This window comes from Glarea lozoyensis (assembly GCF_000409485.1).
Source record: "Glarea lozoyensis ATCC 20868 chromosome Unknown GLAREA3, whole genome shotgun sequence".
Classification (NCBI taxonomy): domain Eukaryota; kingdom Fungi; phylum Ascomycota; class Leotiomycetes; order Helotiales; family Helotiaceae; genus Glarea; species Glarea lozoyensis.
The window spans coordinates 3,482,682-3,495,192 of record NW_007360998.1 but is presented as its reverse complement, the minus strand read 5'-3'; the positions used below and the strand labels follow the sequence as shown (position 1 = coordinate 3,495,192).

Here is a 12,511-nt window from a genome sequence, read left to right as displayed (position 1 = left end):
CATCGTGGACACCTCAAGTCGTCCGTCGTCATTTCCCCATCCCCACGCCTTCACCCCTCTTCTCATCCCCTATTCATACAGACAATAAAAAAGATAGATAGTAGTACTCCACAGGAGCTGTCATAGTATAGACGTAACAGTATATATAGATAGCATCGATTTGTACTCCTCTCGGGAGCACACCAGCGATTCGGACAAATAAAAGATTCAGGCTGAAAAAAATCAAACGTAAAAAATGGGCAAATAAAAGGCCAGACCATCAATCAAGAGGTATAATAAGAAGTGAAAAAAAAATCGTACTGAGTGAGCGACCCGTCAACTTTTGTGCTGACACCTTTGGTCGCAAAGTGCGAAGTGAAAGACCGCGCCGCTTGCCGGCGGTGTTGTGGAAAGATCGAGGACACTGTCGGAAGGTCGTACCCACTTCTCAAACCATCAAGCCAACACCAAAACACCAGAATCTAGAAAGCCTCTACCCAATTAATCCTGCCATGCCAGGCTTGGTACTCGCGAAAACCCGCGAAGTCCTAGCGCTGTGAAATGAACGAACATGAAACGATATCGCAAATGGGTATATTATTCATATCCACTCATTCTTCTTCGGCGCTGGTTTTGACGGTGCTACTGGACTGTTAAGCGGATTTCCACGTAACGGACCCCTTGAAAGGGATGCAGTTTTTGTCTGCGAGGTAGTGGCTTGTGGTGAGTAGACTGCTGGGCTCAGTTGAGTGATTGGACTGTTCGGCAGCTGTGATGAGGTTGATCGAGGGGTTGGTGGAAGAGTCTTGTTGATTGCGCTGAGAGATGGGGAAGCTTTAGGACTGAAAAGCTTGGGGCTGATAGTCTTGGGACTGAAAGAGTTGGCGAGGGGACTGGGTCGCGTTACTGTTGTAGGAGTTTGCGTCTTCAACTGTAGTGGCTTTGGTACGGTGAGCTTTGCATTTGGGGTGGGTTTATAGGTGGTTGGGGGCAGTGGCAATTGAACTGCAGCATTAGGGCAGACAGCGTGTGATAGTCGCAATCCGATTTGTACCGTCGCCGTGGATAGTATCGAAGAGTCTCGCTTGTGGCCACGTCCAAATGCGTTTGACGGTGGTTGGAGGTCTGTGATATCATAGATCGAAGTTGGCTCCTGTCTAGTATTGACAGTCAACTTATTGTCTCCTTCTGACGGAAATAGCGAGTACGTCTGTTTCCTTCCAGTCCCTTGCGAAGGCGAGCTTAGACCATATAAATTTGCCTCCAGTTCTTTTGGTTCGTTGATCCTAGGTGGATACGCTTGTTCATTGAATTTCGAAGTGGGTGAGTGGTTGCTGTAAAGGCTGTTCAAGGATTCCATGCTGAAGACACGGCCTTTCTCTTGTGTGACCAATTGTGATCGACTTTCGGTACGTGCCATTTCTGCATCGACTTCGACTGGTGTTCTTGGAGCGGAAAGCGGAGAGTTTAGGTGATTGCTGAACATCAATTCATTTGGTCCCCAAATTCTGATTTCGTGCTTCCTCTTATCCCTGGACGCAAGTGGGCCGAACGATGTGGTTGTTGTGTTGGCTCTCAAGAACAATTGCAAAAGTCCGCTAATCAGTCCAGACAAATTTACCACAACAGCTGCCATCATGGCAGCTTTCAAGTCCCCATTTCCTGTGTTAAGCGAAACGAACCAAGGGATGATGAAAGCCTAACAAAATCAGTTCTGTCTTAAGTGAATGTTGGCGTAACATACCAGAGATATAATGCCCAAGATTAGATAGTAAACCATTCTTGACGCAGCAATTCGCTCATCCTCATCTATCAAATTGCTGTTGGACAAACGAACGAATATCGTAATGGCGCTAACCAACATCAATGCCGCAACAACGGACAATATGACAAGACCGATGTTTCCAAATCTCGTAATATACCAAAATAGTGATGCGAAGCATACATCATTCTCGGGAATTAAATGCGAAGGTAGCCATGTGGCAATCATCATTAACAAAATTATAACTCCCAATATCGGAACCGTCAATTTATGCCTGGGCTGAAATGGCATCGCTCGTAATGATCGAAGTGCGCACTCGATTCCAAAAACCAGTTGGACGTATGGCACAAGAAATAACGCTACATCTGTTAGTGAGGACTTGGTACGTCAAGGGACTACATACCAGGCCACATAACTTGAGCTATCACGGAGCAACCCTTTGTAAAGAGCGATGTCAAGCCAGTCGATTGAACTCCCACGAACGCCAGACCTTGAATTGCAATTCCAGCGGAAAGCAATAGTGGAAATATCTCCGCCGGATGTATCCTCTTCACACACCACTTGACTGATTTGAACTTGGGATTACACCTCTTTCCCGCCACATAACTGTCGTATAAAATGCTGGCAGCTGTCGCAAGTGCCGCCAAAACATTAAATACTGCGAGAATGATCGTTGAGGTCCTGACTGATTTGCTTTCCGCGAAGACAAGTTTCTGAATCAATAATGATGTGGCATTGCTCTTTGCAGTCCCATTAACCTGAGCGAAAGTCCCGTTGAATCTCGTCTTATTGAATTGGGCGCCTTGCGAAAGAGCCCGCTCCATCACGAATAAGGCGGTGCTCGCCATCGTTTTCCTCCTTCTCGGCAATCCTTTCGATTAGCTTTACAATGTTGATTGTTCGGCAACGAGGCCAGTCGATCCGTATGGTGTTGTTAAGTCATGAAGCTCGTGTAGTTGATGATTCTTTGTCGAAAGAGTGCTGTGTAGGAGGGAAGACTCGCGAGTGAATGGAGAGAATTAGTGGAGAATGAAAGTATCCTAGATCAGGAAAAGCAGGAATATGAAACAGAAATCTGAACCAGCAGCAGTGGCAAGAGTACCAACGAATGGAAAGTTGTGACGACAACTGGCAGCAAAAGCCAAAAAGAACATCAAGACACCAGGCCTGTGTTGTTGTGAGGAATGCATGAAGTATAAGGAAAAGTCCATGCAGCGAGACAGGCACACAAATGGTCCAGGCGCGGGACAAGTCGAGTCCGACCCACACGGAGAGCTCCAAAGTCATGGTGGATAAGCGGCTTTCGATAACTATCGACAGAACGGCACACAAAGAAGATAGTCCAGGGCACTGCCTACCGTGGACCAGGGCAGTATCTTGCGAAGAGCCTCCATATCGGAGAGAGCCATTCAGGACGATGCCCTCCTTAGCTCAACTGCTGACACTTGGGGATGCAACCAATAGTACGCCTTCCTGACGCGATTTGAGCTCATGAGAACCGACATGGCGCGTCCAACCTTCACTGATCACAAAGATCGAATTGTGCTGTGAGCTTTCCCACTGCTGTTGCACTTCACGAGAGTTTCGTGTAGAAGGCATGGCTGAAGCAGGAGGGAGGTTTCGTTAAGGTCGCAGATCTTCGCTTAGAACCCTGGATGCATACGGTCCGTGAGCGACGGGAGGCTCATGCAGAAAGGAACTCAACGTTGATGGGCCAAACTTGAGAGGGTCACAAAGACGAATGGAAGGCTTCCATAATCCTTGACTGCAGTCTAAGCCTGCAAGAGATCTCAGATCATGGCTGACCTTTTGGAGGGACTGCGCATGCACTGCACCATCTTGGAAAGTCAGCGACTGAACCACAACACTTGACAAAAGAAACGTCCTCGATCAAACTTAGTCTATGTGTCTGGTTATCATCTGTGATTCCAGACATCGCAAACCCCGTTGAGTATCGCTTTCCGAAGGCGGTTGTCGAATCTCGAGCCAAAACCACAATCACCAAATCTAGGCTGCACGGGATGTTCCACTCGAAAGAGTTAGACTTGTCGCCATGTTGAAAAGTCGCTATCGCCATTTCTCCATTCGATCGCTACCGAACAATTGCCCAATGAGACACGAGGCCACAAGCGGCAGTTTGTGGTTATACCGGGGTTCTGCGTCCTGTAACACTTGAAAGGTCTCAAAGAGTTGAGATGAAACCACGACAAGTCCGCGCGAGTGAGCTCGGCAAGCAGTCCGCAGCCACATCAAGAAAGCAAGGCGAGGCGCTGAGAAGAAGCTTTGCAAACATCTTGAGTGCAGATAGATGAATATAATTCGCGTTTTTTGGTGGCACAAGAAACAATTCCAGTTTGCAAAAGGATGCAGGTGTGTGATGGAAATGTTGTGGTGGTTGACTTAAGGTTGCGACGGCGCCGGGTGTGGAAGCTAGCCCTTGTTGATTTAGCTTGCACGTGATGAAGGGCAGAACAGAAGTATCCTCTCTTGCAACCAAACCTTCTTTCCAAACTCTCATCTCATGGGATACCTTAAATTGCGCGACTCAACGGGAAGTCGTCGCGAAACACACCCAAAATCGCGGTTTGTTGCCCGTTGTTGCCTAGAGCAATCATTATCTGAATTCTGTGACTAGACCCCTCCTTCCATCACGAAAGACTCGCAGTAAACGATTCTGGAAGCGCAGCGTTTCGCCTCAAAAGTTCGCTCTATACTGCTTACACGAGGAAACTTTAAATCATAAGTGAAACAACGCGTTCTATCTTGCAATTGGTCGACTGCTACAATCACATCCTTACAAAGTTTAAAGACACTTGGTCTGTTACTCGAATCAGATAGATTGAGAGGTAACACCCCCGGGCATTGTCACGGATACGCGCTTCAACATTTGACGAGATAGATTCTCTGTGGTGTTAGACATTGGGAATTCGCGCACTGAAATTCCTACCACACTCTCCCATGGAGGTGTAGGTAGGTCAAGAACCAAAGTCTCATCGAACAGTCTGGCCTTTCAACTTGTATCATACCAATAATCTCCGAACTTAAGGGTTTGACAGCTGAAGGCTTGATAAGGAGAAAATCAACGAATCATAATTGACATCTGATGATCGCATGAACCTACCCCACATCCGGCAAAGGCCAGCCTCCGTCCAGAGTTTAGACGAGCAGGATGATGTAGATATGCACCTGGCCAGAGTTGAAAAATCTTCAGATTGCTGAATCAAAGGCCTGGGCGCATCTCGTCTCCAGCTTTCCTCGCGCGGCACATTATGGGGTGAGCCGGACTCCGCGCCAATCATAAGTTCAGTTAGCAGGAGCTGCTCAAGACTTGACCAGTTTGTCCTAGTACGTTCCTTTTATGACCTATCCGATTCCACCTTTCTAGTTTTTCTGCTGAAACAAGAACTTGTGCCGGTTTCAAGCAGAACGTTTACACTTATTCTGCTGGGCGACTTCAAAATTTTACAGTTGAATCCATTTGACGTCAGTGAGATCCTTCTACAGTAACACTTTCAACAAGTAACGCGCATGTCCGTTCTAAGAGGTATGGGAATGATTCTGTTGATCAGACGTTTGCAGGCTGACGGATATAGACCCTTGTCGCCGGGTGCATGCAGGAGGTTCGCAACCATGCTTCGCATCATCAATGCAAGATTTCCAGTTTAGCGAGCTGCGATGGGCGGCACACTGGAACGATACTCGGGATTTTACCTCCAATCATAACTGCTGAAGAATGGTACTTCATTAAATACCAACTACGGGAGGAAGCGAAACCGTGTACCGTGACGGCGTGTTGGCTCCTGGATTTATCCCGCTGCTCATATCTGGGAGTGAGGGATGAAGGAATTGTAGTGGAAAGGCCTTGGTATGACGAGACTTGGATGCGTGTCACATATCTTTCGAGGTGCATCGAGGATATGTCCAAAGGGGGGGTAAGTACCACTCTGCCAACAACGGCAGCCGTGGTATATCATCAGATCTCGGAAGTTCCGTGACTACTTTCCAAAAATGACCCAAACCAGTTATTCCTAAAGGATTTCAGAGCATCATACCAAGAAATTCGTGATCTATCTTGATGGAAACCAGCGTTGCTCATCGATATTCAACCTGAAATAATCGCTCCAACTTCAACAAACGCATAAACACCGTCACGTCATCTGTCGGTCGATACCCGAAGGCCCTATAAGGTAGATCATAATTCTTTCACTCATCGAACATGCATTTGGATTAAGCATAACGTTTCTAAGAAGGGTGATTGGTTGATTGTTACTTAAGCTGATTCGAGGTTTGACAGTATCAGCTCGAGGATAGCTTCGTGGTTGACTAAGTATAAAGGAGTTTGTTTCTTTTGTTATTTTTTTGTCGATCTTTTTGACGGATAGTTGTTACGTCAAATTGTGTAACAAAATCGGAGAAATAGATGTAGTATGTAACTTGTCAAACATCCTTCTTAGAGAACTTAGAAGACAAAGTTCCAATGATTTCCGGTGCAAGTATATGTCATCTTCATTCTCTCGAGCGATACTCAAGAATCTGACTGCATTTTGATGTTACCTGTTCAACCAAATTCGACAGTCCTGAGCCGGTCTCACCTGGTATCAATTACTTAAATCCAGTCGAACAGATTAAATTAAATGCAGTTCCTAGGCAAGTGTATCTGTGGCAACCAATTCTCATGTTCATTAATTCGGGGATCCCGCGCACTAAATCCTGGATTTTGAGTAAAGTCTCAGTGACAATTTGTATCTATAAATTAGGTCGTTTCTCATCTATCGTCAGTAGGAGCCTTTTTGTGTAGCTTAATCGTCACTCTAAGTCCGACTCCTAGGTACGAAAATAGAAGTATTTGGTTTTCATCGAGTAGAAATTAAGAATGCTGATCTTTTTTCAACCTTTTGTACATATAAGTGGTAGTTTCATTGACCTCTCTGTACATATCTCACTATTGTTTTAATCCGCAAATAGTTAGGGATATGTACTCGTTGTTCTATTAAATACCTAACATTAAAGTACATAAAAGGTAAAATATACTAAACTGACGACCAGATCGTAGTTTCCCAGTATATTGACTCAAAACCAGGATTTGATCGATCCGCGAATTGATTGCTCTATATATCGCTAATATACCGCAAGTACATAGCCTTTCTGACCTGCAACCTACTGGTACTCTCTCAATCTTTTACTAAAACGGAGGGTTTTCATTTCTCCATCTTCTACTCGACGTTTAAACTGTCGCTAGGATCTCAGCTTTATTTCATAATACATTTAAACCAAGTAAGATTACGTACTTTGAAAGACATTGCTACCAAACGAAATCCAAAAGATTTTCTCGACTTCTCTCCAGACTTGCAGCTGCACTTGAGCTTGAGCCAATTGCGCCATCAAGACTCCCAGTCATAGCTTCAGTCTCGATATTCTGACCAAAACCATCACTATTATTGTGGATTACCAACATTGCGCCCACAGCCTGAGAGATATGTGCAACATTATATAGCCCGTTCATACCGCCCGTACCGTTGAACAGATCCTGTTTGCTCGTTACCACAACATGTTCCTGTTTCCGCAATGCCGAATGAGCCAGATTAATTGCGTTCTTATCAGCGTAGTCATTGAAACCAAATACCCTCATATTCGCGAACTTGTGCTGATCTGACAGATGTTTGAGAGCAGCAAGCATTAATCGATTGAGGATTTTAGCACTAATTTTACGCGCAAAGATTGAAGCAGGGTCGTAGGTGTACACATAGCCTTGGGTACATAGAAATTCGAGAGCTGCTATCTCGTTCCTTACTTGTTCTAGGGCTGTGTTGAAAAGGAATTCAATGGATACAATTTGTCTGTTGTCCAAGCTGGTAAATACACCCACCATTTTGTCTGTGCTGGCGTTTAGTGTTTTGATGAATGATTCCAAGAGCTGAATTGTCCCGTCAATACTAAATAAGTCTTTAGCATTCTTTCTTGCAGGCAAAGTACGTGATGCTGTGAGATGATATATCATATGCCGCTTCAACGTTTCATCGTAGGCTCTTCTTCTTTTGTCGTCTTGTTTTGCCTTCTTCTCGAGAACAACCCATGCGCTGTCGGACAATAGATCCACACCGATAGTCTCGGATTCCTCGAGCATACAGGCGTTGAGCATTACTTTGCCGTTTTCGAAATCCATTTGGATACTAGCACTCAAAACTACAGACCTTGTAAGTTGGTATTTCTGTCTGTTCCCATCCGTGCCTGGAATTTCTATCACGTCTCCAAACCTATCAACTCCATGACCACCAATGACAGGATTGTACCTATAATCGCCATTCATTTCACACTTCGAGATGACAGGAGTAACAAAAGTATGCATGGCGCCTTCCATGTTCGTGAGCTCATCGCCTTTCACCCACTTCACTCCAAGAGCTCCGTTTTTCTTCTTCCGCATCAACAACTCCACCAGAGGCCGGGGAACAAAATCAGAGCAGGATATCAGAGGAGGTGGCGGAATGAACTCTGCTGTCCCTGCTTCTTCCCTCGAAGATGCTCGTACGGCTTCCAGAAAAAATGACCGAAATTTCCGGTTAGCTGGAACAGATGAGGGATGGAGCAAGTCAGATCTGTCCGAGCCATGAGCTGGCAGAGCTAAAAGAGTACCAGACTTCATAACTTAAAATATTCAATGAGTTTGTAGACTGGATCGTCTGGATATGACACTCTGACAGCGTTAAAGTCACATGACCGTCGGTGGAATAATCTTCCGGTCCGGACGCGTTTTTCTCGTCGATCACAGAACCGATCACAACAATGTCAAGCGCGTAAGGAACTCCGGTATTAGCGCTGAGAGGAGAAGAGAATTATCTCACACTCGTTGCTACCTCGATTCTGTCGTGTATTCAGGTTTCCCTAAACTTTCACTCACACCTTCCAGCAAACAAAACCACGCGCTCAGGATGCAAATTTCGAAATGGCCGCCAACGAACCTCTCAATACTTGCGAGAAATCACACCAAAACTATTGTTTCTCACCATTCCAGCGAAAGCGTCGAGAGTGATGTGCTTTATTTCATTCCGGGCAACAATCTGCAAATGCTGATAATGGATATACTCGAGCTTCCTTTCTGGATGTTTCCGCAAGCTTACTTTGTCCTCGTCGTAAATCATGCCAGGAATTTTTAGCAATACTTCTTTCGCAGTATTTGAGCCTGGCCTTCAAAATACACCTGGCAAATAGTTGTCAGATTCAAAAGAAACAAGGAAGTATTGTCCACGTCAGCAAGCGATTAAGCCGGGATGTCAGCCATTTTCTGGCTCATCCTTTTGAGTAACCAAAGAGTTCGGTTGGCTATATGGCTGTCATAAGCTATCTAGAGTACTGAAAATGGACATTCGGGTCCCTGGCTACTTGCCAACATGTCCGCTTGAATGAAGCTTAGTCGAACTCCACTCCATTGACGCATTCAAAATAATATGATCTAGACCTCATTATTAACAACAGCTGTGTCTCTGTTCACTATGGACCTATACTCAGCATCGGAGCAATAAATGGCGGGCCTCGTGGTGAACGGTGCAGATGTCTGTCGCAACACGATATTGACTCAAAGCAATTTACGGATCGTAGAAAATACGAGATTTCGTCAACTCCTTTTGGTAAATACGAAGTTTTCGGCCTAAGTGTAACTGTCAAGGCAAGACTGCCTGTCATGCTTAATCTGATAGGTACTTAGGCAATAGAGAGGTACGCAACCGGGAGCGGGCCCAAGGCGTTGTGCTTGGCACCTGATATTATGATGTCAAAAGGTACTAGCACTAAACGTAGTTGTGACGATACTACGAGAGGCTTCAACTGGTGTTTAGCGGTTCCGCTAAAGCAAGGGTCTCGTACTAGTACCGTGACTCACTATAAGTTAGTCGTCTTACCTGAAACTCTTTTTCTTCACAGCTCTCTTTTTACTCTCTTCCAATTTCCTGAACCACATTTCCCGAACTTTTTTCTTCTCACAACCCCCCCGTGACCCTATCTCTAGAATTTTCTCTTCACAACAGCTCCCAAGAGTCAAAATGGAATCAAACAAGATTTTTGATCCAGCAGATGCGACATCACTCGAGAGGAGTGGACACATAACGACAGTAGATCGTAGGAGGCGCCAGGTTTCCGAAAGCCTTTTCGCCTCCGGACTCTCTCTCCCGGAAAATCCGACAACCTCAGGGATATCGCTTACTACCCCTATATCAGTCCCGGAATACTTGGAATCTGCCGAGAGTCTCGAATACATCGGCTTCGATACAGAGAAGGCTGCTCAAATATGGTGCGAGTGGATAACTCTCGAGGAGTATGAGCGGACAAACCACGCCTTGGAACATTCGTTTATCGAGTACGCTTTAACGGCTATACCACAATCGGAAGATGATTTCACGGATGAGAATACACAGATGATTTCATGGGGAGTCAACGCTGAGCTGCGTGAGGCAATTTTGGACCCCGAATTTGCCAATATTAGGTTCACCGAGACGACAAACTTCTGGGTTAAAGACACTATGGAGATACGGTTTCTAAGCCTAGAAAGGCTTCAACGAGAATCCTCCATGAGGGCTCAGGATAGGAATCGGCAATCAACATCAGGTAGACCAGGTATATCACCAAGAGCGGTCTCCTCATCAGTATCTAAAGCAACAACAATGTAGAAGGCGTGTCGAGAGATAGGAATCGACAAAATGATATTTGTGGAACAAATCGTTGGCGAAGTTTGGCCAGCTATATACCGTCTCATTTTCTGTGGATTGGACGGCATTAATATGTATTTCACGTCAACTCTTGCGCTCGCTAACCATACCTTGGCTACATCAATCGAAGAACCGGCCATTCGAATGGCACTCCTATCAATCTACGTCCCCAACGCCTTCATCGAATCTCTTCCATCAATTCATCTTCTATACGGGGATTTGCGGAAGGAGATCTCACCGTATGACTTGCTTAGCATTTTGGAGGCCAACTACCTACCTAACCCGCCTCGGCGGTTAGTAGGCTTTACGATCAGGGAAATCAGGAGTCGCAGAATACAATTCAACGAGTGTTACTACAGAGTAGTGTTCTTTGTGTGGTGGGATTGACCCAGTCCCATTTCAAACAGCTTTTAGCAGCAAATATTAGTGGTATAAAAGTTCTTTGAGCCTGAATCCTCGGACAAAGCTGAATATCACGCCCAAGACAATGGATTGTTGCTGAAAGGAGAACAGGTGGTTGTTGAAAGGCTATTGTACATAACAAAAATAATAAAACAACTTCATAACCAAGGTTTTAATGATGGGGTTGGCCTACTCCAGGTTGCCATTTTCAAATCAACAACTTCTCTAAGTACTATTCAATAAACATGTCTGATCCTATCGAAGAACAGATTTCCAGCTCGATTTCTAGTGCATCGGAGCTACTTCCGATCTCATCTGATGCGAGCAATGTAAAGACTGAGTCGGGGTGTCCAATTTGCTATGAAGCATATTCCCAATATCGAGTCAAAGTGCCGCTGGAAATTTGTAAGCACAACATTTGCCAAATCTGTTATAGGTTTCTACTCGCCACTCCAGCTTCTGATGATAACACCGCTAAATGTCCGCTATGTCGAGAATCCGTTGGTGAGCCTTTGGCCACATCCTCAAAAACTGACGACCATGCGGAGTGGAGACCCCAGTTGGTCGCTCAGTATAAAACTGCCCAAGACTTTTTTTCTGATTACCGGTTTCCTCACGTATCAAACAGCGAGGAGAATTTGGTGGGCTTTTCTAGTTCTGGCTGGAACGTACTTGAGTCAGGCCACTCATGTGATATTAGTCAGTACACTGGCTGGCTTACAGAAGTAACGAAAGTTAACAGACTATGCTCCAAGAGGGGAATGCGCAATATCCCTGATGGTATAAGCCCGACTTGTAAGCAAGCGGACTTTGAGTCACTATCGAAGAACCTCCGCGATGTGGTTGATGAGATGATTGGTAATTATCTCAGTGGCTCAGAGACTAGCGTGATGGTTCTTGAACCAGATATACATCTTTGTTCAGCGCCAATTCGAAGGAACATTACTGAGCAGCCACGATGGATTCACACTTTCATCAAGCAATCAATAGTAGTGAGGAGTGAGTCTACAGAAGAGTTCAGACAAGTTGATTCAGTAACATGGACGCTGAAGATGACCCAACACTGCCAATGGGACCCGCCCGAGGAAGAGGCTAGCATTCCTGCTTCTCTTTCAGACTGGAGAGAGAAATTTTTGGTAGATATTCGAACCCAGATCTACATAGCACTCCCTAACCCTCATATTCAAAATTCGGAACAGTTGAAAGACTTCCTTATTTCTTCTGGGTTTAATTTGTATGGTACAACCCTAGGGCAATCTCCAAGAGAGGACTACGCTCGTGCCGCTCTTTCTAAATACCCAAGAAGTGCAGGTGTTCTGCTTTCATTGGCCGATAAGTATGATAGTGTTTTAGCCTTGCCTCGGGGCCTCCGTCAAAGGTTTACCCAGGACACATGGTGCTCTCCACTCTATCGCTCATTGAAAAATATGGAGCGTTTAACATTTTAATACTGACACGGTTGAACAATTGTTTATCAATCCAGTTAGATACGTTACAAATACTTGAACCAAAACTTTGCCCCAAAATACATATGCTTCTCTATCATCTACAATCGCTCTCTCTGACAAAACCGCTGTGAAATACAAAGTCCTGGAAACTAATTTCATGAAGCTATCTATCCCACGTCGATCGGTCATTTGCCACCGACGATATCTAACCCAGCTGAACTGGT

At 45.2% G+C, this 12,511-nt stretch overlaps 4 protein-coding genes across 4 annotated transcripts; 2 read left to right on the top strand and 2 right to left on the bottom strand.

Moving 5' to 3' along the window:
- Nucleotides 1–580: 580 nt before the first annotated feature.
- On the bottom strand, nt 581–2,589 carry GLAREA_01142 (uncharacterized protein; the record flags this gene model as incomplete). The annotated part of the gene is made up of 3 exons (XM_008085900.1): nt 581–1,678; nt 1,724–2,100; nt 2,145–2,589. The coding sequence occupies 3 exons, from the start codon at nt 2,587–2,589 to the stop codon at nt 581–583; spliced, it is 1,920 nt and encodes a 639-aa protein (XP_008084091.1).
- Nucleotides 2,590–7,043: 4,454 nt separating this feature from the next.
- On the bottom strand, nt 7,044–8,381 carry GLAREA_01141 (uncharacterized protein; the record flags this gene model as incomplete). Its single annotated transcript, XM_008085899.1, has 1 exon — nt 7,044–8,381. The coding sequence occupies one exon, from the start codon at nt 8,379–8,381 to the stop codon at nt 7,044–7,046; it is 1,338 nt and encodes a 445-aa protein (XP_008084090.1).
- Nucleotides 8,382–9,774: 1,393 nt separating this feature from the next.
- On the top strand, nt 9,775–10,398 carry GLAREA_01140 (uncharacterized protein; the record flags this gene model as incomplete). The annotated part of the gene is made up of 1 exon (XM_008085898.1): nt 9,775–10,398. The coding sequence occupies one exon, from the start codon at nt 9,775–9,777 to the stop codon at nt 10,396–10,398; it is 624 nt and encodes a 207-aa protein (XP_008084089.1).
- Nucleotides 10,399–11,084: 686 nt separating this feature from the next.
- On the top strand, nt 11,085–12,287 carry GLAREA_01139 (RING/U-box; the record flags this gene model as incomplete). Its single annotated transcript, XM_008085897.1, has 1 exon — nt 11,085–12,287. One exon carries the CDS (start codon nt 11,085–11,087, stop codon nt 12,285–12,287), a length of 1,203 nt encoding a protein of 400 aa, XP_008084088.1.
- Nucleotides 12,288–12,511: the final 224 nt, after the last annotated feature.